General features: G+C 43.6%; 1 protein-coding gene across 10 annotated transcripts in view; it reads left to right on the top strand.

Moving 5' to 3' along the window:
• The window catches only part of RREB1 (ras responsive element binding protein 1), a 144,199-nt gene that overhangs the window by 60,793 nt on the left and 55,523 nt on the right, over positions 1–27,883 (top strand). For 9 of the 10 annotated variants that reach the window (XM_055390776.2, XM_004043239.5, XM_055390777.2 and 6 more), the window contains 5 exons: positions 8,605–8,721; positions 13,066–13,188; positions 13,814–14,026; positions 19,356–19,445; positions 21,138–21,301. In XM_055390776.2, the coding sequence (XP_055246751.1) occupies positions 13,856–14,026; positions 19,356–19,445; positions 21,138–21,301 (425 nt within the window). In that variant the 5' untranslated portion in view covers positions 8,605–8,721; positions 13,066–13,188; positions 13,814–13,855. The remainder of the gene's footprint in view (positions 1–8,604; positions 8,722–13,065; positions 13,189–13,813; positions 14,027–19,355; positions 19,446–21,137; positions 21,302–27,883) is intronic. The other variant, XM_055390780.2, reaches the window with a different exon arrangement.

Genomic DNA, 27,883 nt, shown 5'->3' on the forward strand with positions numbered 1-27,883 from the left:
ACTTTGTGAGGCCGAGGTGGGAGGATCACTTGAGGTCAGGAGTTTGAGACCAGCCTGGCCAACATGGTGAAACTCCATCTTTACTAAAAATACAAATTTAGCCGGGTATGGTGATGCACGCCTGTAATCCCAGCTACTCGGGAGGCTGAGGCAGGAGAATCACTTGAACCCGGGAGGCAGAGGTTGCAGTGAGCCGAGATTATGCCACTGCACTCCAGCCTGGGTGACAGAGTGAGACTCCGTCTGAAAAAAAAAAAAAGAGATTCCCCATGTCATGTGCTTTTAAAGTTACGCTGTAATGGTTTCTTCTTGCACGTGCTTTTGGAATCTTAAGGTATTATGCAGAGAGGACAAGTGTTATGCAAGATAGATTGTCCCCTTAGAAGTGCAGAATCTGGAAGTCAGAAGAGTCTTCTAACCTGGTCTCCCACCCATTGCGGGACTGGGGTTTTTTGTTTGCTTTTTAATTAACTAGTGGTTACCCACCCTCTGCTTGAAGACTCCTGGGGACAGCGAGCTCATTACCTTATCTGGCCTGTATCCATCTGAGGGCTTAGTTCAAAGCTCTGGTTTAAAGAATCATGGAGCTCCAGAGTTGCTTGTTTGTGCCTCATTCTTTCCATGGTGGACCTGTGCAATGAGTGTGCCCCTCTTCCACACACCAGTCCTGCAGCTTTTGTAGCTGGCTCTTGTCTCCATTCTGTTAGCCATTTCCAGTTTTCCCCTTGACTTGGTTTCCCAATCCTCTAGCTTGCTAATGACCCTTCTCCGAATGGTTTTTCAAAGACCCTTCTTGTTGTACAGTGGAAAGTACAAGATTTTTGGAGTCAGACAACCCCAGGCTAGACTCCTGGCTCCGCCCTTTAAGAGCTGTGCTATATCTAGCAAATAACCTAATCATTACCTTACAAGATGTAGGGGAGGATTAAATATATGTAAAGTGCCTAGCATATTTCTAGCATAGAGTTTATGTCACAAGTGTTAGTGCCCTAGGTTATCAGGGAAGTGGGTGCTCTGGAAAAAATATAATTGGATGCACATTAGATTTCCAGTATACTCTGACTTGAATCCTGTTTTCTGTTACTTATAGCAACATTCTTTTCTGTTTTCAAATTCCTCAACCAAGGTGTGTTGTGGAGGCCTCTTCCTACCCTTTCTTGCACCTGGGTCTACCTGATAAGCCAGGAGAGCAGATCTTAGGGTGGGACAGGGCAGGGGAGCTGCTCAACTTAATTCCCTGCTGGACATCTTTAGCCTTGGCCCAGGAGACCCTGCCTTGCCCTGGGGGTAGGTGAGGGTGCCCTGTGGGCCCTCTGCCCCTGTGGTCCAGCATGGGTGCTTCCTTATTAGAGCATAGTCCACCTTGGGCACCCAGAGTAGAGGATGATACATGTTTCTGCTAAGTTAGGCAAGAAAGTGATGAAATACCAGGGTCCTGGCAGGCAGGCTGAAAAACAATGTTTAGGAAAAGTCTGGCTTTTTTGGGGAAAGGGCCAGGGACTCAACTCTTCCCACAGCTGAGCGCCGAGGGCTGCTGTGTCCCCTCCCAGGGGAGCCGGGTGCTGTGTGACAAATGGCTGCCATTTAGCAGCTGTGTCTTGGCCTTGCAAATCTGGCAGTAGTTAGATCCTGGCAGGAAGACATGCTCCCTGGAGAAGAGCTACAAGAAGTGGAGTCAGCTTCTTCATAGTCCTCATGTACTAGCAGGAAAGCTTATCATTGGGACTGTGCCCCATTTCCTTCCTTTAAAGAAGCACAGAGCCTTGCAGAGAGGTGCAGGAAGAAGAATGGGGTACCACAGGATGGTTTTATCTGGCATTGTCCAGAAAATCTCCCCAGCTCTCCCATGGATCATGTTTTAAATACTCAATCTGACTGACGTAGATAAATTTGGTAGGCAGGGACCCTGTCTCCCCAGTCAATGTGTGCCTCCCTGCTGAAGTTATATTTCATGTAATAATTTAAATGTCCAAGTGATTTTTAAGAGAAGCTGCTTCCTGCATGGAACCTATTACTGTGCATTAAGCTGCTCCTTCCCCCACACTTTACAAAATATTGAAGTTTTCCTTTACCTAAGAACAACCGACATTGCTTTTGAAAAGGAGCATCAGTAGCTTGTGTTATTTCTAATAAAATGCTCCAGGTCAAGACCAGCGGGGTATTTGAAACCTAGTCAGAGTAAGGAGCAGACACCCTGGCCTGTGAGAATGACCTCTGATTTTCCTTCCTCCACCCTCTGGTCCTATTAAGAGATAAACTGTAGTAGACGGTGAGCAGTTTCCAAGGCTGTAAGAGGGAACCTCAGGGCTGCGTGTCTCCCCTTGAGGTCGTCTCCCTAACTGTTCTCCCCGTCACCTGCCCCTTGTTGCTCACTCCTCACTGCCAAGGAGCAGCAGAGAGGTGAGGGAGGGTATCCGGGGCCACCAGGAATCCTGGCTGAAGGGCTCAGGTTTGGAGGTGATTCCACGACCACCTCCAAGGAGCTTTTCGGGAAGTACCACAGGCTTGGCAACTGCTGTTTGCTGGAGAGAAGGCTTTTAGGATCCAGGGCTGTGTGAAGGCCCAGGCCATGTGGTTTTGCCAGCCATGCACTGCAGGCTGGCCTTGCCTGTCTGAAGCCTACCTCTGATGTGTGTTTGTTCCTGAGGAAGCCCTGCACAGATCCATTCCTCCCTGTCCCTTATTTATTATTATTTTTTACTGTGGTTGATAAAGCCAGAGTTAGAAATGGGGATCTTTGTCTCTGACCCAGGGCCTTGGTTTTTGCTCTGGAGGTGTATGATAAGCCAAGCAGCTTCTCCCAAATCCTCACTAAAGGAAGGTTTTCAGTGAGATCCTGAGCTTCTTCATGAGCTGGTTCTCAGGGCTGGATGGAAGCCTCCAGAGAGCTGTTAACTCAGAAACTCACACTGCTGCGCCAGCCCCCGGAGGGTTTCTGACTCAGTAGGTCTGGGGTGGGACTGAGAATTTGCATTTCTAATAAAGGGCTGGATGTTCATGCCCTTGGGGTTTGGTGGAGGGTCTGTAGTAGTTAATTTCTCCCTGCCTCGTGTTGGTGGATCTTCTCTGCAAGGTCAGCTCATCAGATAGGCCCAGACTGTTCAGGATTCAGGCAGAGCCTCCTTTGCTTGGCTGCTTCTAGAACACAAGGGTATAGAACGTGAAGCGCCCCATCACTTTGCAGAGCAAGCGTAGTCTTTCCAAACTCTTGCCCGCTGCAACGAACCTTTTAGACTGAGGTGGAAGTCCAGTTCTGCCTCCTGCCAGGGAGAGGAAGGCAGAGGTGAAGGGGGAGGAGAGCACTCCTCCTTCCTGCCTTGACAGGGACGGAAATGGAAAGCCAGGTGCAGAGCATCTGGAAGGGCAGCAGTGATGCAGAGGGCGATTATTAGAAGTCAGAGAACGTGACTAAGGGAGCACACCTGTGCTCTCCAGCCATGGGCCAGGAGTCACACACTTTTCCAAAAGAAATTTAACAGAGTTCAGCAACTGGATTTATTACATTGGTCTACCACGCAGCAGCTCTAGGATCTTGGAGACAAGTGACTCAGTCCCTCTCAACCTTTGTCTTTATGGCTGTACAGTGGGAACAATCCTCATGGTTGTTGTTTTGAGGATTAAATGAGACAATGCATGTGGCACATGGTGCTCAAAAATGGTTAGCCGTGATTAAGTGTGATGGGTGTGATGGCAAAATTAGAGGTGAGTGTGTCCTGGAATTTGGAACCACGAGCCATGGGTCAGTGGGAGTCATGTGGAACATGGCCATGAGGGATGAGGTCAGGAGAGGGGTGCAGAGGCAGATATTCTGGGGCAAGGAACTGAGCAGAAAGGGTAACCAAGGGGACTGGTGTGCGACAGTGCCAGAAGGTGGACTGAGGCCAGAGCATGGAGACTCTTGAATGGCAGGTTAAAGAGCCTGACCATTAGTCTTTTTTTTTTTTTTTTTTTTGGAGATAAAGTCTTGCCCTGTTGACCAGGCGTGAGTACAGTGACGTCATGCTAGCTCAGTGCAGCTTCGAACTCCTGGGCTCATGCAATCCTCCTGCCTCAGCCTCCCAAGTAGCTGGGACTGCAGGAGGGTGCTACCATACCTGCCTAATATTTAAATTTCTTATAGAGATGTGGTCTCACTTCGTTGCCCAGGCTGGTCTCAAACTCCTGGTCTTAAGTGATCTTCCCACTTGGCCTCCCAAAGTGGTGGGATTAGAGGCATGAGCCACTGTGCCTGGCTTGCTGTAGTCTTGAGAGGATGAGAGTATAGGAGTGTTCTGGAGCTCAGAAGATACCCAAAGAGGAGGCCGACATATATATCTTGGGTCCCAAGTTTGCTGCCCCCCTTCACCTCTGCACTTTTGTCTTGAATGTGGCCTGTACCAAGGGATGCATCCCCCCCGCCCTTCTTTTTTTTCTGTATCAGAGATGGGTTTTGCTGTGTTGCCCAGGCTGGTCTTGAACTCCTAACCTCAAGTGATCCTCCTGCCTCTCCGTCCCAAAGTGGTGGGATTATAGGCATAAGCCACCATGCCCAGCTCTCCCCAATCTCTTAGGAGTCCCTTCTCACCCAGGAAGAGAAGATCAGAGTTGGACGAAGCAGCTCACGGTGCCCCATGGTGTAGGGGCCTGCTCTAAGGCTCCTGTCTTACCAAAGCCTGTGCCAGCCACGGGTTGTCGGTGGGGGGGGTGACTTTCGTGGGTTGCCGCCCTATCCAAGGCATAGCCTGGACCCTAAGCCAAGAAACACATCAACTTCCTGGAACTCAAAGCCGTCATCACAGCTGTCTCAGCCCTCAGAGCACATGTGAGGTGGTTAGAAGAGATGGTTTTGCCCCAAGCTTTGCAGGCAGAACAGGCATGGCCCTCGTGGAACATTTAGCCTGGTTTGATTCTGTCCCCAGCCTAGCCAAGACTCAGCCCATCCTTCAAGAGATGCCTTTGCTATTTGTCAAGCTCCCTCCTGGCTCAGACCATTTTAGTGTCTGATCTCTTAACTAAAACTTTTAGCCTGTCCTGGGTTGGCCTGAACTGGTCAACTAGGCTCTTATATAGCATGGATCAGCCATCCCAAGTATTTGAGGGTGTTGTGGAGACTCTGCACTGTGCCCATCCTGGTCAAGTGTTGTAAAACCCACTGTTCTGTCGTCTGTGGGAACATTTTTTTCAGGGCCTCAACCATCATCCTAGGCATCTAAACTTATTCCACATTTCCTGGGGGCCTTAGGACAGAGTTTAGATTTCACTTCAAGAATCCTCAGGAGGCTGGGGCGGTTTGGATCACCTTAGGTCAGGAGTTCGAGACCACCCTGGCAAACATGGCGAAACCCCGTCTCTACTAAAAATACAGAAACTAGCTGGGTGTGGTGGTGCACGGCTGAGGTAGGAGAATCACTTGAACCCAGGAGGCGGAGATTGCAGTGAGCCAAGATCGCGTCACTGCACTCCAGCCTGGGTGACAGAATGAGACTCTGTCTCAAAAACATGGAGGAAAAAAAAAGAACTCTCAGGTTTTTGCCTATAATCCCAGCACTTTGGGAGGCTGAGGCGGGTGGATCACTTGAGGCCAGGAGTTCAAGACCAGCCTGGGCAACATGGCAAAACCCTAAAAACCCAATTTTAGTCTCAACTAAAAATGCAAAAATTAAAGTTAGCCGGGTGTGGTGGCACACACGCCTGTAATCCCAGCTACCCGGGAGGCTTGAGGCACAAGAATCGCCTGAACCAGGGAGGCAGAGGTTACAGACTTTCAGCCTTGGCGACAGAAGAAAAAAAAAAAAGGGAAAGAAAAAAAAGGAAAGAAACCCTCGGGTTTTTCAGAAGCTGGGATGCAGCCCTTATCTTTCATCTCTTCATTGCTGTCTCCTTAGACCTGGAGACCTGCCCCTTAATCTTCTGTTTCTGGCTTTACATAGCCCTTATCTCCCCCAGGGCTTGGGGGCTGGCCTTTCCCTCCCCCCACAGAGGGACTTCCGCCCTCTCTTTGTCCTCCTGCCTCCGTTGGCTTTGCGTAAATCTTGTGGGAGTGCAAATCCAGAAATTCAGCAGCCTCCACCAACAACCAGACCCAGGCTTTCTGTCACATTTCACCTACAGGAGTCATCTTTAGGGTGCTACTAGTCTTTCTTTTTTTTTTTCTGAGGCATTGTTGATGGAGGTAAGGGGTGTCTTAAAGTTTCTTCTAATAACTCTTTTGTACTTTTCCGCTCTTCAAGCTCTGTGACTCCCTCAGGCCTAATAGAACCCAAAACAAACAGCCTCGTGAACTCTGGCTTTATATTGCAAGACATTCTCAATATTCAAATCATTTACACCCAAGGGCAAGAGGATGGAAGTTTCAAGGTCAAGTCTCTCAGCCTAGCCCTCTTTCTCTAAACCCATCCTCTCCTTGCTGTCCTGTGTGCTTCCAGGACGCTACCCGGTGGACCTTTTTTTAAGGTGTCTTTTTAAAATGAAGGGAAATAAAATAAAATGAAATGAAGGGGAGGCAGCAGGTCTAAATTTTAATGGAAGTCTTAGCTACATGCTAGAAAATCTTAATTCTAGACACTTTAGACTCTGCAGTGTGTTTATTTATTGTATTTATTTATTTTTTTGAGACAGACTCTCTGTCGTCCAGGCTGGAGTGCAGAGGCGCAATCTCAGCTCACTGCAACCTCCGCCTTCCGGGTTCAAGTGATTCTCCTGCCTCAGTCTCCCAAGTAGCTGGGATTACAGGTGTGCACCATGATGTTCAGCTAATTTTTGTATTTTTAGTAGAGATGGGGTTTTGCCATGTTGGCCAGGCTGGTCACAAACTCCTGACCTCAGGTGATCCACCTGCCTCAGTGTCCCTAAGTGCTGGGATTATAGACGTGAGCCACCGCGCCTGGCCTATTTATTTATTTATTTAATTTTTGTTATATCTTTTTATTTTGAAGTGTGTTATTAATTATGAGTAAAACTATGGTTCATGCTATTTATTTGGAGATCTTGGCAGTTTCTAGAAAAAAACCAAAGGGCTATTCCTCTTCAGGCTTTGTTCCTAATAAAATTTGTTATTAAAATATGAAAAAAGAATAATAACTGCTTTTTTTTAAGCAATATTTAATTTCACCTTAGATGGGTGAAGATAGTCTGAAAGGATGTTTGTGCATTTCTGAAAACTCCACGGGTATTTTTCATAAAATGGGCTTGATTCATAGTTTACAAGAGGGCAGGTCATGTGTCACGCAAAACAGGGATTCTTACCCTGCTGTCCCTGGGTGGGTTTCTAGGGTCCCTGACCCTCCTGGTACTGAATGAAAATGTTGAGTATAGAGTATGCGCATTGTTTCAGTGGGGTGGGATGGGGGGGTATAATGTCCAGTTTGAGGGTCTCTGCATTCCCTTCTGTGGGACAGGGTCCGTCCCTGTGGGTTAGTCCTGAGGTTCATGGTGACAGCTGTGTGGCATGGATGGGCAGCTTGTCTGTAGATGCTCCAGAAGGGGAATAAAAGTGAGAAAATATGCCAAGCAGTTGTTTCTCCCCCAGTGTTGTCCGTGTGGGGTTTATTTTACCTCTGAGTTTTCTCCCAGTTTTGTGCTCTTCACGTTAGCTGAGGGAGGCTGTGTTGAGAGCCAGAGAATGTGGCCACATGCTGTAGCTCTGGGAGATGCTGCATTCCAGTTTTCTCCCAGCACAGGGCTTTGAAGCCCTTGACACCCCAGAGCAGACTTGCTCAAACTTTTGAAGGGCATGTGTAATTTGAGATGTTTTCTGCATCTTCCCTACAGAAAGGAAAAGGTCTGCATTTGGTCCTATTTGACGTGTGTTACCAACACTTTCTCCTCACACCTGCGAGAGGATGTAATCATCTCTCCTCTACTTTAAGGCACTGTTTAGTTGTATATTTCTTATTATTTATTTTTTGAGACAAGGTCTGGCTCTGTTGCCCAGGCTGGAGTGCAGTGGTGCAATCTCAGCTTACTGAAACCTCTGCCTCCTGAGCTTAAGCCATCCTCCCACCTCAGCTCCAGAGTAGCTGGGACTACAGGCGCATGCCACCACACCCAGCTAATTTTTGTGTTTTTTATAGAGACAGGGTTTCACCATGTTGTCCAGGCTGGTCTCAAACTCCTGAGCTAAACGATCTGCTCAGTCTTGGCCTCCCAAAGTGCGGGGATTACAGGCATGAGCCACTGCTAGTTGTATATTTCTTAATTTCTTCAACTGTCTTATTTTTTCCCCCTCTGTTTCTGATAGCACTCATTGCTGCCTTGCTTTTCTCTTGTTAAACTGGCAGTCTGTAGGTGTCTACTGTGAACATGCCATTAGGATGCACGAAGCTCCCCCCAGAGCCAGTGGTCCGAGCCATTCTCACATGGTGCTGCCCTTGACGTTATTGGAATGTGCCTGGGGGACAGGGGTGTTCCTGTCTGTTCAAGGCACACTCAGTTCCAAGCTCTTACTTGGATGTTAATGGGACAACTCTGGATGGAATCAGCCTGGCTCCTGGCAGCTTGCTTGTAATTGCAGGCAAGGGATGGGAAATGTTTTCTCGTCCTAATTTGTGACTCCCAGTGATGTTGAGCAGAGGACCATTTCTGGTCTTAATCCTCTTTTAACATCACCTTTTCTTATTTTTGTAGGTTGCTCCAACTGTGTGTTCCAGGAGTGGTGGCTCTGAGGTGTGACCCTGCCCACGTTTGGGCCCAGCCAGGTTCAGCCCCCCAATAAGGAGGGCAGCTTGATAACACAGAAAACAGGTTAGTGAAACAGTTTTCACTCGCAGTGAGTCACAATAATGTTGAACGTCGAGTCTTCCCATGCCCTCCTCTCCTACCCTCCCTACCTCCCGTTTAATTGTCATGCCCTTTCCAGGTCCTCCTGAGGCTTTGGTGCAAAATCGTGTTGAAACTGTAACTAGGCCAGGCATGGTGGCTCATACCTATAATTCCAGCACTTTAGGAGGCTGAGGCGGACAGATCACTTGAGGCCAGGCATTCAAGACCAGCCTGGCCAACATGGTGAAACCCCATCTCTACTAAAAATTAAAAAAATGAGCCAGGCGTGGTGGTGCGTGCCTGTAATCCCAGCTACTCAGGAGGCTGAGGCACGAGAATCGCTTGAACCTGGGAGGCAGAGGTTGCAGTGAGCTGAGATTATTGTGCACTACAGTGTGGGCAATAGAGTGAGACTGTCTCACAAAAAAAAAAAAAAAAAAAAAAGGAGGAAAGAAATTGTAACTATAACTTGTTAGTTCTTGATCTGATGGGCCCGAAATGTGGGATGAGAAAGGGTGCCAAGGGTTTGTCTCAGGAAGCAACACTTTGGACATCTCTTTTTTTTTTTTCCTTTTCTCTCCCTCCCTCCCCTCCAAATCCAGACCATGTGTGTTAAAAACTGGAACACCAGGTTCATCTGCTTGGTAATGTTGATCATATCTATGACTTGGGAACTTCATCTGGGTTCCCAGTGCTGATTCCAGTTGGAAGAGATTATATTAGAATATGACCAGTGATATTTATTTTTAAGAGGGTCTCACTCTGTCGCCCAGGCTGGAATGCAATGGTGTGATCATAGCTCACTGCAGCTTTGAACTCCTGGGCTCCTGTGATCCTCCCACTCGGCCTCCCAAGTATCTGGGACTACAGACACGTGCTACCATACCTGGCTTTTTCTTTTCTTTTCTTTTCTTTTCTTTTCTTTTTCTGTCTTTCTTGTCTTTCTTGATGGAGTCTTGCTCTGTCACCCAGGCTGGAGTGTAATGGGGCTATCTCAGCTCACTGCAACGTCTGCCTCCTGGGTTCAAGCGATTCTCCTATTTCAGCCTCCTGAGTAGCTGGGATTACAGGCATGTGCCACCACGCCCAGCTAATTTTTGTAGTTTTAGTGGAGACGGGGTTTTGCCATGCTAGCCAGGCTGGTCTCAAACTCCTGACCTTAGGTGATCTGCCTGCCCTGGCCTCCCAAAGTGCTGGGATTACAGGTGTAAGCCACTGTGCCCGGCCCCGGCTGATTTTTATTTTGTATAGGTGGGGTCTTGCTGTGTTTCCTAGGCTTGTCTCAAATTCCTGGCCTCAAGCCATCCTCCCACCTCAGGCTTCCAAAGTGCTGGGATTACAGGTGTGAGCCACCACACCTGGCCTTATTTTATAATAATAACATATATTATTACTAATATTGGAGTGATGTCAGGGAGAAGAAATGTTGCAGAAGAAAGAATGAAAAGTCTAGGATTGTAAATATCCAGAAAGAAAAAAATGCTTCGTGAATAGACCATAAAAATGTTAGAAATGGTCTTTTATTCCCTGAGATTGAGTATCAGAGGGTTTAGGTTGGTTAGTTTGGGCTGTTGTTCCAAAATTGTCCAGGATGTGGTTATAGGGTAGATAGGACTGACTAATACTGGCCAGCTTGCTCTGGTTCGATGATCATGTAGAAGAGCCCGCATGTTATGGTGGGTTTTTTCTAACGTAGAACAATGAGCTCCATTGTGCCTTGCACCAGCTTCTTCCCCTTCTTCCCTGCTCTGTGGTCCTGAAGGAAGAACTCAAATAGAAGACATAAGAACAAACTGAAGTACAATCTTGTCACAGCCCAAGGGGCTGGTTGTTGGTTGCTTCTGGAACAGATTCTCAGGGATGAGGCCAGTGACTCTTTTCTTTTTTTCAAACAGTGTAGCTAGGAGTTTCATTTTATTAATTACGCTTTCAGATTAGAGATGAGTCTCTATTTTTTTTAATTGTTATTTACTTGAAATAGGAAAAGGAAGTAAATGTAAGTGATCTTGGTGTCATCAGTGGGTAGTGTCACACTTTATACTTTATCGCCAAGGAAGAAACATGTTTAGCGAATATCTTCCTGTCCAGACAAAATGGCAAACAACAAGGCTTTTCTCCTTTTCAAGTGGGATAAGCTTTTGCAATTTTCAGCCCTTACATTGGTTAACTATACTGACTGTTGCTAGGCTTTCTGTGTTTAAGACACTTAGGTAGTTTGCAAGAATGTATCTTTGATAACATGACTGAAAAGAATTCTTACTGGCAATTTAGCTCTGTTTAGTGAATATATTTTTTTCACTTTGCTTATTATTTCCCTCCTCTCCGCTTTCTTCCCTTATTCAATGATAGAATAAGAATTTTTTTTATAACTTACAATTTTACATTTAGTCTTAAAGGTGTTTAACCTGTTCCCAGACTTGAGCAAACTCTAACTCTACCACGTTTTTCTTTCCTTTTTCTACACACATACACACACATTTTGTTGTTTGTTTGTTTTTGCTTTTAAAATTTGAGATGGGGTCTTGCTGTTTTGCCTAGGTTGGACATGAACTCCTGGGCTCAAGCAATCCTACCGCCTCGGCCTCTGAAGTAGCTGGGAGTAGCCTTCTTTTCTAAATGTAGTAATAGGACAAAAGCAAGATCATCTTCAAAACTCATAGTATAAATTGGTGGAAAGTTTGTAACAATTACAGGAAAGAGAGATTTCTAGTCAGTTATGTTATAATTCTCTGTACATTAAAATTGTGAGGGAGATATACGTATTTAAAAGAAGGAGGTGAGTTCAGTATTGAAGGTATCCATTTATGAATCAAGTATGTAATTATGTGATTGATTACAAAAATTTTAGGGACTGATGACTCTCTTTTTAGTAGTCCATTAAGAAAAAAGTGTGTGTACATACTCATGTATGCACTTTGTGTCTACATGTTTTTTCCCTATAGAGAAATCACCCAAAATAAACCTTCAAAGACAGTTAAAAACAGGAAGTTTGAAACACAGTTTTGTTTTTTTTTTCTTTTAATTTTTAAAAATCTTTTGTAGAGATAGGGTCTTGCTGTGTTGCCTAGGCTGGTCTCGAACTCCTGGGCTCGAGTTGACCCTCCCACCTTGGCCTCCCAAAGTGCTGACATTACGGTTGTGAGCAACTGTGCCCGGCGTGAAGCACAATTCTTCATAAATTTAAAGGGTCTGCTAGCATGGGGAAATGTCATGGAAAGATGAAAGTGTAGATGGTTTTTTTTTGGGGGGGCTGTAGCTTTCTTCTCTTTATGGAGAAAGATGTGGGCAAAGAGGCTGGATCCATAGTCTCAAATTGTATGTTTCTGCGGTTAGTCCTTTTACCTACCAGTTGGAAAACCATTTGATTCACATCTTCAAAATGTCTATTAACAAGGAAGGTACATTTTGTCTCTTTACAAGACAAGTGCTTTCCCTAAGATTCCCTTTTGCCCTTTTGGTAAGAATTTAGGCTGGTACTGCATGTTTGTAGCTGCTCTGGGTGGTACCTTCTCATATGCTAGGTCACATCCCCTAAAGTTGGAGGAGGAAGCCATGAGAAATCATACTCTTCCTTGTGTTGTTCCTACATGTTCTCTTTACAGCTGAGATGATGAGCTTGATCTTCAGCTGCTGTTGTGGACTCGTAGAATTTATTAGCACACATTGTGGGATAATAGGATATTAATATCCAATTACCTTATGGTAGGGCTTCAGCTGTAGAATATCCTCCTAGTTAAAATGAGGGAAGCAGTAGACTTCATACCTACTGACTGGACCTGTAGCCATAATAGTCTAGTTGCAAGGAACACACATGGCCTGAAGAAGTAAATTGTGACATGGCCATGGGCCATAGTTTTCCCTTTGGTCATTCTTTTCATGTCGCCAGGTTTCTTTTAGGTCTGTCCTGAGAGTGTCTAAACTCAGCCTTTAGTGAATGCCTGAACTGTTTTGTCTTTGGTCACTTTTAGGTAAAGGCGTGAGATGGGTCAAGTGGAGCCTGAACATCCTTGCAAGGGACTGAGGCACAGTGTGAAAGAAAATTTGATGCATGGGCATACATATGAGCTTTAGAAAGTAAAATTTTACTGCAGAGTCCTTTTGGCTGTTGGGAGTGTGCGTAACAGGCAGTACTGTAGGGGTTAAGATAAGGTTGAGAAACAGCTGCAGAATGTGGTTTTGGAAGAAAGAAAGGCAGACATTGCCTCTCATTTGTGCTCCTTGCATTGTTGTGAATATAGTGGTCTAAGATTATAGCAAATAAATGATTTCAGTTTTTTCTTCACTAAGTGAAAAGATGTTCACTTTGGGCCTTTGCTTCCCTTCCAGTGTCAACGAGTACTACCAAGAGAAGAAGACAAGAGGTCAACACAGACTCATTTTCTACTCCGTGTGAATGATAGCTACAGCAGGGGAAAGTTTCATAGTCTGTCAGTGGGTCAGAAAATGGAGGTAATCAGCAGTGTGGCGGGAGGGTTCTTCTTTCCATTTTCTAGGGTATGTTACCTGCTTTATACATATTTTTTAAGAAACAGGCTTTGATATGTCAATTTGAAATTTGTTTGTAACTCTGATAGCGTTGGCTTCTCAAATCTCTTATAAAATTCAGGCTCCCCATCAGAATCACTGTATTGCAGCAGTGGGGTTAAATGAAACCTGATGTTTCTCATCACTAGTTTTAGGTCTGGAACATTTGTGTAGTAGTGAATGAGCCTAGGTTCTTAGGAGGGTGCTGCAGGGCGGCAGCTGTCTGGGCTTTGTCATTGTTGGCTTGGCCTTTCCCACTCTGCCTAACCCAGATTAGGAAAGGTAGAGAAACCTGCCTCTCATGAGTTTGAGTCCTGTTGGTAGTGCACACTCAGAAAGAAGGCAAGGTTACTTCGTCCTTGGTATGCCAAGACTTGGTTTAAATGAAAGCTTCCGTCACTCTGGGCGTGAATGTGGCCTTTAACTGGAGAAAGACAGCGTTGGATGTTTTTGACCTGAATTACAATTAGAGTAGCCATGGCCAGCACCCCCTGGCAATGACAGAAGCCTAAACTTCCCCATGATCACATCAGCAATTTCCAATTTTCAGTTTTATAGCAGAGGCTTCTTAGAAGCTTAAACCCCTGCCCCAATGACGTCAAGTTCGCCCGTTGGCTTGGAAGGTTCAGACCTATCTTCCATCAACACCATGATGTCGGCGGTCATGAGTGTAGGGAAGGTCACAGAGAATGGCGGGAGCCCCCAGGGGATCAAGTCCCCCTCGAAGCCTCCAGGACCAAATCGGATTGGCAGAAGGAACCAGGTAAGTGTTCACACCTAGTGGTGACCTCTGGTGGGTTCAATCCATGAGAACATTGGGAGATGTTTCCGAGTTTCCTATGATAAAACCTTGGAAGAATTGGGAATAAAACGGACATACCCAGAGGCCTTGATCATTTTTCAAGGGCAAAATTTTTATGGCTTATGTTAGTTTCCTTTCATGGAGAAGGTTTTCTTTGCCGTGGTGTCGATGTTGGTGGAAGTGCCCTTATTTTTGGCCCCACCATTGGATTTTAACTCAAGCTTTCTTCACGTGATGGCCATGGCAGGGAACATGACTGATTTCTCTTCTGTGGTGTGGTTTGTTTCCTCATTCACACAGCTGGCTATTTTTAAGTATCTTCGGATTAGGTGGTAAATAAGTATTGCCTGTGCTAGGGCTGCCGTTCAGCTTTCTATCCTTGAAAAAGCACAGAATTTGGCTTCAGATAATTCCAGTTAAGACGCTGTTTAGTCGTCTTGGATTTTCACTGGGCATCAGATCAGAACAGGGTAAAGTAAATAGGTGGAATTGAGAAGGGTTAATGCTGTTACAAAAGTTGATGTCTTCTCTGTTGGGAAATAAATGAATCTTCAATGTAAGATGGGACATTTCCTTGAAAAGTTGTTGCTATCTTAGCAACATACTGTTGAACAGAAGGTAGGTGGAGGAAGGAGGCAGAGAGTGAATACTTCTCATTTCAACTCTGGATCCATGTAATACAAGTTGACTTCCTCGTGTTTAAAGTTTGGTTTAACTGATTTAATGAGGCTATACTAAATCCTTGGAGAGAAGATGGTCTTGCGTTTGTCCAGGAACCAGCAATGGATGAGAAAGCAAACCTGCTGGGCTTTTGTAAACTAATTTTCTTTTTTTATAAATAATCCTACCGTGGCTGTCCTTATACAGAATTCTCTGAGTATTAATATGATGATAGAAGTAGAGCCTTAATTAAGGCTTTTGATACAACTTGCCCTACAAGAAAAGTTGTACCAGCCCCAAACCCTGCCAGCAGTGTGGGGGAGGATGCATTTCTCCACACCTTGCTGAAGGATGGGGACTTGGCAGAGTTCAGTGATGTTTTAGGGTTGGAACATTGATTCCTTTCTCTCTCTTTTTTTTCCTTTTCTCCTTGTGCCTCTCTTCCTGTGGGTGCCTGAGAAAATACTCAGCCTGTATGACTGTGGCCTGAGTCGAGAAGGAGTGCTAGCTCTGAGAAGAAAAGGTTTATTTCCACTCTCATGTGACTATCCATCTATTCATCTCTCCATCCATCAGCCCATTGGACAATATGTACCCAGTTCCTATATCCAGCTAGCTACTGTACCAGGTGCCAGGCATTTGGGGAAGAATAAGACAGACAAGGTTGTCGTCCTCATCCTTCTGCTCTACCAGGAACAAGTGAAGTGATAGGAAGAGCTTTTCCTCAAATAGCTCTGAGTTGTCCCAAGTCCAGCCTCCAGATCAGAGACCGTGGTTAGGGCCCTGGAGGATGCCCACAGCACCTCCCATGTTTGCATGCTAACTGGAGGCTGCCTCTTCAGGTGTGAGGAGACAACTGTGCAGGTGGGGCAGGGCTGCCTTTCATCCCCCTCCTTTCTTCTCCAGGGATCTGGTATGCTGAGTTTGCTTTTGAAATGGAGGTCCTGGCCAGAGGTAGCCTGGTAAATACAGTTCTTAATCTAAAAAAACAAAACTCAGTGGGGAGAGAGTATGGGGAAGAAGGAAGCATTCTCCTTACCTGTGGACTAGACAGGGAGTGCTGAGAGAGGGAGCCTGGGGAAAGTCCCATTGGTGTGAGCTTAGAGTTCCAGGAGAGATTAGCCACAGCCGGATGCTGACAAGGGTGCCAGATTGTTTCATTACGGAATGGTTAGTTATCACATTAGCTGCTAATTTTATCTTTCAGCTCAGGAGGTGTGCTCCTTCCACCAGCATGGCTGCAATAACTGGATTCAGAATTCTCCATTAGGGTGCCGGGCATGGTGGCATGTCTCTAATCCCTGCTACTTGGGAGGCAGAGGTGGGAGGATTGCTTGAGACCAGGGGTTCAAGGCCAGCCCGGGCAATATTATGAGACCCCCATGTCCTATCAAAAACAAAAACAGAATTCTCCAGGAGGGCCTCTCTTCCAGTATCACAGTGCTCTCTTTTCTAGTAGGTTCATTTTATTATTTTTTTTTATTATTATTATTTTTTAAAATAGAGACAGGGTCTCTATTTCTCACCAGAGCATGGTTGATTCCTAGTTTCATAAACTATACAGCTAATGTGTGTAAACTGTCTTAATTGCTGTGATATCTGGCTTTTTTTTTTTTTTTTAATTATAAAAAAAAACTTTTTGCAGAGATGAGGTTTCACTATGTTGCCCAGGCTGGTCTCAAACTCCCGGGCTCAAGCCATCCTCCCACCTCAGCCTCCCAAAGTGCTGGGATTATAGGTATGAGCCACCATGCTTGACATGGTTCGTTTTAAAAGATTACATCTGGGTCTGTAGACCTCCTCCCATATAACTTGGATTTTGTGGACCTGTATGATGGCCTGCAGCACAGCACTGCCAGCCTCAGAGAAGGCTGGGGTGTCAGTTCATGAGTCACCCCAGAGTCAACACAAGTCAGCCCCACCAGCCGCACAGTGTGCCTGCTGTCTGTTGCAAGGTGAATGCAAGATGATTTTTAAAAAAAATTTGTCTCCCTGTGGCTGGTCACTTGGAGGCCTTTTTTTTAAAAAAAACATGTATTTACATCCTATTGATGTATCACCATCCTGTTGGTGACTTTAAAAATTTTATGTATGTAAAATTGCCTATCTACTAATTTGACAATACCCTGGAGATGGAACTCATCCCCAACTTTTGGCCTGGCTGTGAGACATCCCTCCTTGTTATATCTTATTTTGTTGCTGTTGCTTTTGTTTCTCCCCACACCCGTGCCCCCATGGGGGTCCTTGGCCAGCTCTACTCCGACTGCAGTTGTAGAACTGGGCAGAGAAGGTGTGACACCCCCTCCCCCATTATACCTCAGAAAGAACTAGAAGTATGATAAATGAGTAAGACTGGGAATTTGTTTTTTCCACTGTCTCTAGGATGTTCATGTTTTGTAGAATCCATATCCTTAATTCTTTTTGTGAGAAAATGTAGAGCATACCTAGTTCTCAGACCCAATTCCATAGATTAGAAAAAAGTTTTGGCCGGGCACGGTGGCTGATGCCTGTAATCCCAGCACTTCGGGAAGCTGAGGCGGGTGGATCACCTGAGGTCGGGAGTTTAAGACCAGCCTGGCCAACATGGCAAAACCCCGTCTCTACTAAAAATACAAAAATTAGCCAGGTGTGGTGGCGCACACCTGTAGTCCCAGCTACTTGGGAGGTTGAGACAGGAGAATCGCTTGAACCCGGGAGGCGGAGGTTGCAGTGAGCCAAGATCGTGCCACTGTACTCCAGCCTGGGCAACAGAGTGAGACTCCATTTAAAAAAAAAAAAGAAAAAGTTCCTATTGCTCAGAATGAGACTTGTTTGTCTTTGAAGAGGAGTGAGAGGGAAGGTGGCTGTGAGCTAGACATCATCATGCCTTCATTCCACCCGTCTGGTTTATGGTGCCATTTGCTTTTATAGTCTTCAGGGTGACTTTTATTTTCATCATCTCCCATAAGCAACCACAAGAGTGTTTCCTTTCCGTGCCTTGGGGTTAATCCTTTTGGTCAGACTTTATATAGAGCATAGTGGCTTAGGGCATGGGCTGTGGAGCAGCTGGCCTGGGTTTTAATGCTGTGCCTACTACTTAATAGTTCTCTGACTTGGGGCAGGTTACTTGCCTCTGTGTACCCCAGTTTCCTCGTCCAGAAAATGGGATCCATAATAATGCTTGTCTATTAGTGGTTGTGAAAAAACCCTGACAGTTCTGTATAGAGTTTAGCACATGGTAAGTGTGCAGTAATTGGTGTTATTTGCAAGGAGCAGAAACTCATTCAAATGAATGCAAGTAAAAAGAGGTCTATTGAAAGATGCCCGAGGATAGGAAATGACCCAGAGCCTAGACAGAGCATCCAGCCCTAGGGACGGTGCCCTCCATCCCGTTGGGTTAACACTGACATCTTCCACACTGCTTTCTCCTGGCTTGGGCTTGCCCAGGTGCAAGCCTCCTTGGGTTCAGCCCTACCTCTCCATGAACTTTCAATTCAAGTGCTCATAATCACCCAACTTAGTAACTTAGCCATCCTCAAACCTGGGCGCATATCACCATCATCTGGGGAGCTTGTGAGACAAACAGATTTCTGGGGTTCTACTCCCCCAACTCCAGTCCCCCAGTGACTCCGATGTGGCACGTCCAGAATCTGGTTAAATGCATAGAAACCAACCCCCCAGGTGATTCTGCTGATCTTCAGAAATCTCTGAGCATCCCAACTCCAAATTACTGGGAGAGGTATCCAAGCCTAGGTCCAGTTAGTTTTGGGTATTGAGACAGGAACCTGTGGTCTTAGGGACTGTGAGGGTGAGGAGTCAATGATGCACACAGCCTAGAACTCTGCATGAATTATTTGGAAAGAGGATCTGTAGCATAGGGTTAGTGAACGACATTGGCTTTTTCTGAAAAAGACAAAACATACTGCTTGACCTGTACATTCTGAAGGAACATGAAAGGAGCCCCCTCACCAAGTAGTGAGCTGGTTCTTTTGTCACCTTCTGTGGAAGTCTTCAGTTTGGGTTGGCATTCCTATCAAAGTTGTCGTGATAAGGACAGCAGTTTTCTCAGTGTGATGTTTTTGTTGAGTATTTATGAGCAGTGTTAAGCAGATGCTAGCAGTGGGCAGGGGCATGCCCACTGGGTGCACAGCTAGGCACTGAGGGCTTCCCTCTTTGTAGGGTGGGCTCTTCTGATGAGAACCTTGTTATCTCATGTGTTCTTGGAGACCCTGAAACCTGTTGCAGAATAGCCTAGGCTGGACTTGGGGAGAAATGTATTCCTTTCTAGCTCTTCCATGAGTCAATGCTTAATTTTTCGCCATCACAGATTATTAAGTGGTGTCTGTGTACTTAGAATGCTAGTATTGATTGAGTACTGACTATGATCCCAGCACTGTTCTAGTGCTTGCCATGTGTTAACTTAACCTGCATCACAGCATGGTGTGGTAGGTGGTACTGTTTTTCCCATCTTTCAAATGAGGAAACTGCAGCAGACAGGGCAGTGACTTGCACAAGCTTATACCTGGGCAGGTTCTGGAGCCCATGCTCTCAGCTACATAGACACAAGTGCTTATTACACTTATTACAGAAAGAAAAGGCACTTGTTGACTGTGATTTGAAATTTATCTTCCCTTTTAATCTTTCTTTTTAGGAAACGAAAGAGGAGAAGTCTTCCTATAACTGCCCCCTGTGTGAGAAGATTTGCACTACCCAGCACCAGCTGACCATGCACATTCGCCAGGTAGATTCCCACTGTTCTTTTATTTTATTTTATTTTATTTTATTATTATTTTTTTTTTAGTCAAGTGCAGTAATGAGAAGAGGGGGAAGAGTAGAACAAGGAGTTAAACACTCACTGTGAGCAATCAGTCGAGATAACTCACTACCTTCGGACCAGCCTATTTTTGATCTAAATTATTCTTCCTTAAGCACAGGGCAGGGTAATTGGATTTTAATGGATGAGCTGTAGTTGTGCCTAATTTAAATTTAGTTTTTTAAATAATTTTGGGAGGTGGTTATGAAATGACTTTTGTATATGCATATTCCTGTGACAAAGCCTTAGGTCAACACAGAATTCCTTTTTGGCTGGGTGCAGTGGCTCATGCCTGTAACCACAACACTTTGGGAGGCCAAGATAGGCGGATCACTTGAGATCAGGATTTGGAGACCAGCCTGGCCAACATCGTCCAGACCAGCCTGGCCAACCCATCTCTACCAAAAATGCAAAAATTAGCCGGGCATGGTGGCATGCACCTGTAATCCCAGTTACTTGGGAGGCTGAGGCAGGAGAATCACTTGAACCCGGGAGCGGAGGTTGCAGTGACCCAAGATTGCGTCGCTGCACTCCAGCCTGGGTGCCAGACCGGGACTCTGTCTCAAAATAAATAAATCTCAAAATAAACAAATAAATAAATAAATAAATAAATTAAATAAATAAATAAATAATAAATAAATAATATAAAATAAAATAAAATAGAATCACTCCCCCCCCACACGTGTGTGTGTGTGTGAGTGTGTGTGTGTGTGTGTGTGTGCACGCGTGTGTGACGGAGTCTCGTTCTGTCGCCCAGGCTGGAGTATAGTGGTGTGATCTCAGCTCACTGCAACCTCTGCCTCCTGAGTTCAAATGATTCTCCTGCCTTAGCTTCCCAAGTAGCTGGGATTACAGGCGCCTGCCACCACGCCCAGCCAATTTTTTTATATTTTTAGTAGAGACGGGGTTTCAGCACGTTTATATTAGTATAAACGTACATAACACAGAAGGAAGTCTACTCAGCTTGGGGTCTTTTTTTGCTTTTCTCCTTTATTATGAGATTTACCCTTCTTCTCCTGCTGTGGCCAATTCATGACAAAATATTGATGAGTGTAGAACAGTGAAGGATTGATGACCTAGTAAAATCATGACATAGTACTGAATTAACATCAAGTTACTAAAGTAACTCGGGTTTGAATAGAAATGTTCCTTTTTACCGTCTTTCAGAGGCCAAAACTCTACCCTGTGCAGGTTTCAGTTCTCTTTCTCTGACGGCAGGCCTGAGTCATCAAATCTGAAGAAGGGACGTTGACTCCTTTAATGGAAGGACATATTTCCTTCACTGTTGAGTGTCCTTCGGCTTGTAGGAGTTAATATATGTGGTCACTGAATCTGTATGTGGTTCAAAGAAAGACCTGGGAAGGCTCTACTTCTTTCTGAGCCTTTCAGTAGAAGTAGTTTTCAAAACAATGTGGGAATGGAGGAATATCATACAAAATATTTATTTGCCTGTTTTCCTGATACATTTTACCCCTTCAGAAAGATATTTAAAATGAAAGAGAAACACATAGCCAAGAAAGTTCATTGGTTTTTTTAATAAAGCTCTGGATCTGCATTTCCTAAGAGCTGAGCTTCTGATGCACTTTCTTAAGTGACCGCTGTGACCATTGCTTTCTGCAGCACAACACAGACACTGGAGGAGCCGACCACTCATGCAGCATCTGCGGAAAGTCACTGAGCTCGGCCAGCTCCCTCGATCGCCACATGCTGGTGCACTCTGGCGAGAGGCCTTACAAGTGCACTGTGTGTGGCCAGTCATTTACCACCAATGGGAACATGCACAGGTGGGTGAGGGCACCCTTTGCTTTGGGGGGTTGGCTGGTACTTGGAGGTTGGCAGGCAGGACAGTGGACTCTGAGCCTTCAGAAGACTTGCCTAAAGGTACAGAGAGTTCTGGAGCTCTGTCCATTGTATGGAAAAACCAGAGATGCACACTATCTCTGGGGTATTAGAGGTGAAGTACCTTGGCAAGGTCTGTGGCCCTTCAGAGTTCCTCAGGATGAAACACAGAGTCATTTCCCCTCTGCCGATTGGAGTTGGTTGTTTGTTTGGGTGCTAGAAGTGGGCAGATTATCACTTGTAAGAGAAGAACTCTCCATGAGTAGCATCCACGTAACCCTGCCATTTGAAAAATATTTGCATATGCCTACCAGATTCCTGACAGACCTTTTCATTGCAAAAAAAACAAAAAGTCTGGGACCTGTTAATAAATAGTTAAGTGGCCTGGTCCTGGAGCTTCAGGATAAGATAGGATAAAATTAAGAAAAAGAAAATCTGATAAACATCAGGACATTAATTCCTGAGAGAGAAAGATGCTCACTCAAATGGGAGACAGCAGAGTGGTAGACATATTAAAATTGTTTGGGGTGAACCTATGGAAAATAGAGTTTATAGGCTGATCATACATGTTTTGAGGGGTTTACTTTTCCATATTCCTGTCCAGTCCTTATTCTGCTTTCTTTTTAAAAAGTTGAGTCACATTTGTTACATGTTTATTTCAAAAGAAAACTTTATATAACTACTATAAAATTGATATGCTAGTTATATTTGGTTATATAAACACTAAAATGAGTTGGACCAGTTTATTACACGTACACATGGGACGTACTGATACAGTGGTTAAGTTTCTTGATTTGGGAACTAGGCACCTGAATTCAAGTCTCAACTGCTACTTGTAAATTTTCTATCCTCAAGCAAGTTACTTAACCTCTTTGTACTCCAGTTTCTCATCTTTAAAATGAGATTTTTTTTGTTTTATTATTTTCTTTAATGCTATTTTGACCCCCCAAAACGAGATTTTTAATTGTACCTACATCACTGGATAAGGCTGAGGATTAGGTGCTAATTAGTTTAGCATACAGTTCCTGGCACAAACTAAGCACTCAATGTTTATTATTATTTGCGTTTCTAAGTAATGCTGCAGTAATTTAAAGCCTGTGTATATCTCAGTCTAAACTCTTAGAAGTGAGGTATAGTATGACTTCATGAAAAGTGTGAATATTTTAAGAATTTACAAAGTGTTTTGCTTTTTTATTTTCTCATAAATTTCAGTCCTGATGGGTTATTCTCTTTGCCCCTCATCTCTTCCTGGGACTGTTTTTGGGTACAAAGGAATTGAATAGTGTTACTATTTTACAATACAATATTTTGCATTTTAGCTTTTTATTTTTTTACCACCATGTTGGCCTGTTGGTATCCTTTATTTTTGCCTTCTGTTTAGGTCTGCTCGTTCTACACCCCACACCCCCAAAAAGTCCTTTGTCCTTTATATATCTGCCCTTCTCAGAATCTGGTCCTAGAGGTATTGCCTGTTCCCCTCTTGGGGGTTCCATCATTTTTTCCTGCTGAGCCTCTGCTCAGTGGTACTCCCCATGGGCCAGCTCCAAGTTGGCAGGGGCAAGTGGGCACATTGGTAAAGAGGCCCCTCCTAGTGGCGTTTTGGCCCTAACCACTGACCACTGTGATCCTCCATGAGACATCTCTTGATGGTAGGCCCAATCACTCCTGATTCAGACATTTTCTATCTTGAGACATGATTGAAATAAACACAGATATAAAAGGCGTAGTTATTGTCTTCTACAATAACCTGTGTGGCAGTGTGTTTTTACAAATAATCATTGCTGAAACTGTGGTGCTCTGGGTGTCATATCTGTATTACGTGAACACATGTCTGTATTCACTTTTCATTTTTTTTTTTTACATCTTATGGTATAATTCATACATCATACATTCTACCATGTAAAGTGTGCACTTCAGTGGGCTTCAGGTTCTTTTTTATTGTTAAATAATAGTTCATTGTAGAAATATGATACATTTTACTTATCCCTTGATCAGCTGATGGACATGTGGGTTGTTTCAACTTTTTGGTTATTATGAACAAAGCTGCTGTTGACATTGTTGTACGACATTTTGTGTGGGCCTGTGTTTTTATTTTTCTTGGTAGACACTTAGGAATGGAATTGCTGGGTCATATGGTAAATCCATGTTTAAATCGAGGAATTGCCAAACTGTTGTTAAAACTTTCAGTTTGGGGGTATTGCCATCATAACAATACTAACTCGATCCATGAACATGGGATGTTTTCCCATTTGTTAAGTGATCCTGAATTTCTTTCAACGTCTCATAGTTTTCAGAGTACAAGTTTTATATCGGTTAAATTTATTTCTAAGTATTTTATTATTTTTGGCACTATTATAAGTAGAGTTTTCTAATTTAATTTTTCAGTTGTTCATGGCTAGTTAAAATTTATATATTGATTTTGTTCCCTCCAACCTTACCTCATTTATTCATTCTAGTAGTTACTTAGTGGATTCCTTATCCTATATCATGTCTGTTATTCATTTTCTCACCTACTTGCCCTGGCTAGAACCTGCAAAACAATGTCAAATAGAAGTGAAGAGAATGAACATTCTTTTTTTGTTTGTGATCTTAAGGAGAAGGCATTCAGTCTTTCCCCATTAAATATGATGTTAGTTGTGGGTTTTTTAAATAAATGTTCCTTACCAGTTTGAGAAAGTTTCTTTCTTTTCCTAGTTTTTTGAGTGTTTTTATTATGAAAAGGTATTGGATTTTGTCAGATGATTTTTTTTTTTTTTTTTTTTTGCATCTATGGTTGGGTTGTTTTTGTCCTTTATTCTTTTGTTGTTGTTGTTGTTCGTTTGTTTTTTTGAGATAGAGTCTCATTCTTTCGCCCAGGTCAGAGTGCAGTGGCGTGATCTCGGCTCACTGCAACCTGCGCCTCCCGGGTTCAAGTGATTCTCCTGCCTCAGCCTCCCGGGTAGCTGGGACTACAGGCATGCACCACCACTCCTGGCTAATTTTTGTATTGTTAGTAGAGATGGGGTTTTGCTATGTTGGCCAGGCTGGTCTCAAACTGCCGACCTCAAGTAATCCTCCCACCTCAGCCTCCCAAAGTGCTGGGATTACAGGTGAGAGCCACCGCGCCTCACCCCAGATTTTGTTTCTTCTTGAGTCAGTTTCAACAGTTTGTGTCTTTCTAGGAATTTTGGACATTTCATCAAGTGATATAATTGGTTGGCATACAATAACTCATAATATCCTTTTGTAATCCTTTTTATTCTCTAAAGTCAGTAATAATTTCCTTTCTTTCACTCCTAACTATAATAATTTGAATCTTCTTTTCTTCCCTTAGTCAATCTAGCTAAACATTTGTAAGTTTTATTGATCTTTTCAAAGAACCAACTTTTGGTTTCATTGATTTCCCTCTATTCTGTTCTCTGTTTCATTAAATTACTGTTCTAAACATTATTATTATCCGTTTTCTGCCTTCTTTAGGTTTAGTTTGACCTTTTTCCGGTGTTATAGCAAAGTATAAGGCTGGATTATTGACTTGAGAACTTTTTAAATACAGGGTTTTATAGCTATCCATTTTCCTATAAGCATTGCTTTAGTTGTTTCCCATAAGTTTTTGTATGTTGTGTTTTCTTTTTCATTCATCTCAACATATTTTCTAATTTCCCTTGTGAGTTCTTCTTTGACCCATTGGTTATTTAGAAATGTGGTCTTCAGTTTTCACAAATTTGTGACTTCTCAAGTTTCCTATTAATTTCTAGTTTCATTCCATTATGGTCGGGGAAATTCATTCCATTAATTTGTTACTGATTTCTAGTTTCATTCCATTATAGTTGGAGAACATACTTTGCATGATTTCAAACTTTGTGAATGTACTGAGACTTGTTTTATCACCTAGCATATGGTTTAAACTGGAGAATGTTCCATCTGTTTGAGAAGAATGTGTATTCTGCTGTTGTTGGGTGGAGTGTTCTGTAGATTTGCTGTTGGGTCTAGTAGGTTTATAGCATTGTTCAAGTCTTCCATTTCCTTATTGATCTCCATTTATTTTTATGTACTCTGCCTTGTAAGGATTGTATAATTATTATCCCATTTTGCAAATGAGGAAAGGACTAAAGTAATAGACAGTGCTAAGATTTGAATAAAGGATATCTGGCTTCAGAGGCCATGCTTTTAACTACCACAGATTGAGTACCCCGTATCCAAAATGCTTGGGACCAGAAGTGTTTGGGATTTTGATTTGTTGTTTTTTAGTTTTGTTTTGTTTTTTGGAATATTTGCACATACATAATGAGGTATCTTGAGGATGGGACACAGATGCAGGTCTACACACAAAATTTATATATGTTTCATATACACCTTATACACATAGCCTGAACGTAATTGTATGCAATATTTTTGATAACTTGGTGCATGAAACAAAATTTTGACTGGGACCCATCACATGAAGTAAGGTGTGGAATTTTCACTTGTGGCATCATGTCAGCACTCAAAAAGTTTTGAATATTGAAACATTTCAGATTTCAGATTTTCTGATTGGGACGCACAGACTGTATGTGAGAAATAATTGATGTAGCTTTTGTGTCACTTTGCATATTAGAAAAAAAGCACTCTTTCACTCTTTTCCTCATTCTCAACACAATTCTGTGCTGTTATAGAACGTTATTTTCAATGTTAAACTATTTCTGTCATCCCAGTAGCATATTCTATGTATAGTGAGCATGGGATAGTTTTGGGGGCAACCATTTTGACTGAATTTTATTACTCTGTGTTGTTTGGGTTTACTTGGATAGTCTTAGAAATTATTTTGAATGTTTTATAGCATAGCCCTTGGTACTATTCTAAGGTACATTTCTCATTTATGGTCATTGTATTTTGGAGTTGTTTATAAATATTTTTTTAAAAGCAGGCATTGGCCGGGTACAGTGGATCACACCTGTAATCTCAGCACTTTGGGAGGTTGAGGCAAGCCCATCACTTGAGGCCAGGAGTTTGAGACCAGCCTGGCCAACATAACAATATCATGTCTCTACTAAAAATACAAAAAATTAGCCGGGTGTGGTGATGTGTGCCTGTAGTCCCAGCTCCTCAGGAGGCTGAGGCACAAGAATCGCTTGAACCCAGGAGGTGGAAGTTGCAGTGAGCCGAGATCTTGCCACTGCACTCCAGCCTGGGGAACAGAAGAAAAGCAGGCCTTGGTGCTACTTGTTTGTGCTAATTGTTGGTTTTCTGGTACTGATTTTCCTTATTTTGAGGCCCCTTGATTCAGAGGAGAGGACTAAATTGGGGCTAAGTTCTAATCTTAGTTCTGCAGAACTTTGTGGAAATCTCTTAAATTTTTGACACTTTAACAGAATGGCTTAGTATTACCTCATATTGAACTTGAGCTCAGATTTAATAATGTTTGTAAAAGGGTTCTGAAGGTTTACAGTGTACTATGGACATGCCCTAGGTAGAGGGAGTTTCTGAGTCTGTATTGTTAGAGCTGAAACCACCGTAATGACAATCTAAGGAAGTGTTCCACTACTAGCTGTGTGATCCCAGACAAGTTACTTGACACCTCTGTGTCCTAATTACTTCATCTGTAAAAGGTAGTATTATCCGTACCTACCGCATGGGAATGTTGTGATGATCAGTAAATACTACACACAAAGCACTTGGGGTAGTGCTTGTTAAATGGTACATATCAGTAATGGTTACGACTCTTCTATTGTTGTATGTGCCAGAGAGGGAAAATATATTGAGTAAACATTCATATAATGCCAGAAAATAAATTGAGTAAATTGAGAGTGATTTCTTTTAAGTTTGCTTGTTTTACTTTTTGCTACACTTAATCTGTAATTTAAGTAATAATATATTTGAAATACTAGGGATTATCATACTACATTTATTATGTCTTTGCAGAAAGTTGCAAATAATGAGTTAAAAGAACATTTGGGTTTTGGTAAATCCCATAAAAGTCATTACCATTTCATTTGTTAGTGAAACTGTACTTTTGAAAAAAATTATAAAAATGTGAGAACACTTACAAAAATGTGCCAGAGAGAGTGGAGTTAGATTTATTTGCCCCGGTGGATCTGTTCCAGAATCTGAGACTCTAGTAGTGAGCTGTGATCTCTCCCAAGCACATACCTGTGGGCCTGTGTTACATTAATCAGGGACCAGAACTGCCCTGGGGTGTGTGTGCAGGAATTAAAAAGAGTAATGCAACCCAGGTCCTGAGAAGTATGAAAGGAAATCAGTCGACTTGTGAGAGTTTAGTGCTTAAGATCAAAGTTCTTTTTCTTGTTTCCCTTCCGCTACCACTGCTTCCCAAGGTCTGTTGGCACCTGCTGGGATTGGGTAGCGCACAGGAATTCCCTCATGGGGTCTCCAGAGCCGATGCTAAGCTGAGGGATCAGAGAACCTCTGCCTCAGCTTCCCAGGACACCCACACCCAGGTGCCTCCATTCCATCTTGTTTGTAACCCGTTTGAGGCCCTCCCTCAACTGTGCCAGTTTCGTCTGACATGGCCCTGTGCTCTGATTTTTGACTCTTCCCCTGAGGGGCACAGA

This window comes from Gorilla gorilla, chromosome 5, assembly GCF_029281585.2.
Source record: "Gorilla gorilla gorilla isolate KB3781 chromosome 5, NHGRI_mGorGor1-v2.1_pri, whole genome shotgun sequence".
NCBI lineage: Eukaryota > Metazoa > Chordata > Mammalia > Primates > Hominidae > Gorilla > Gorilla gorilla.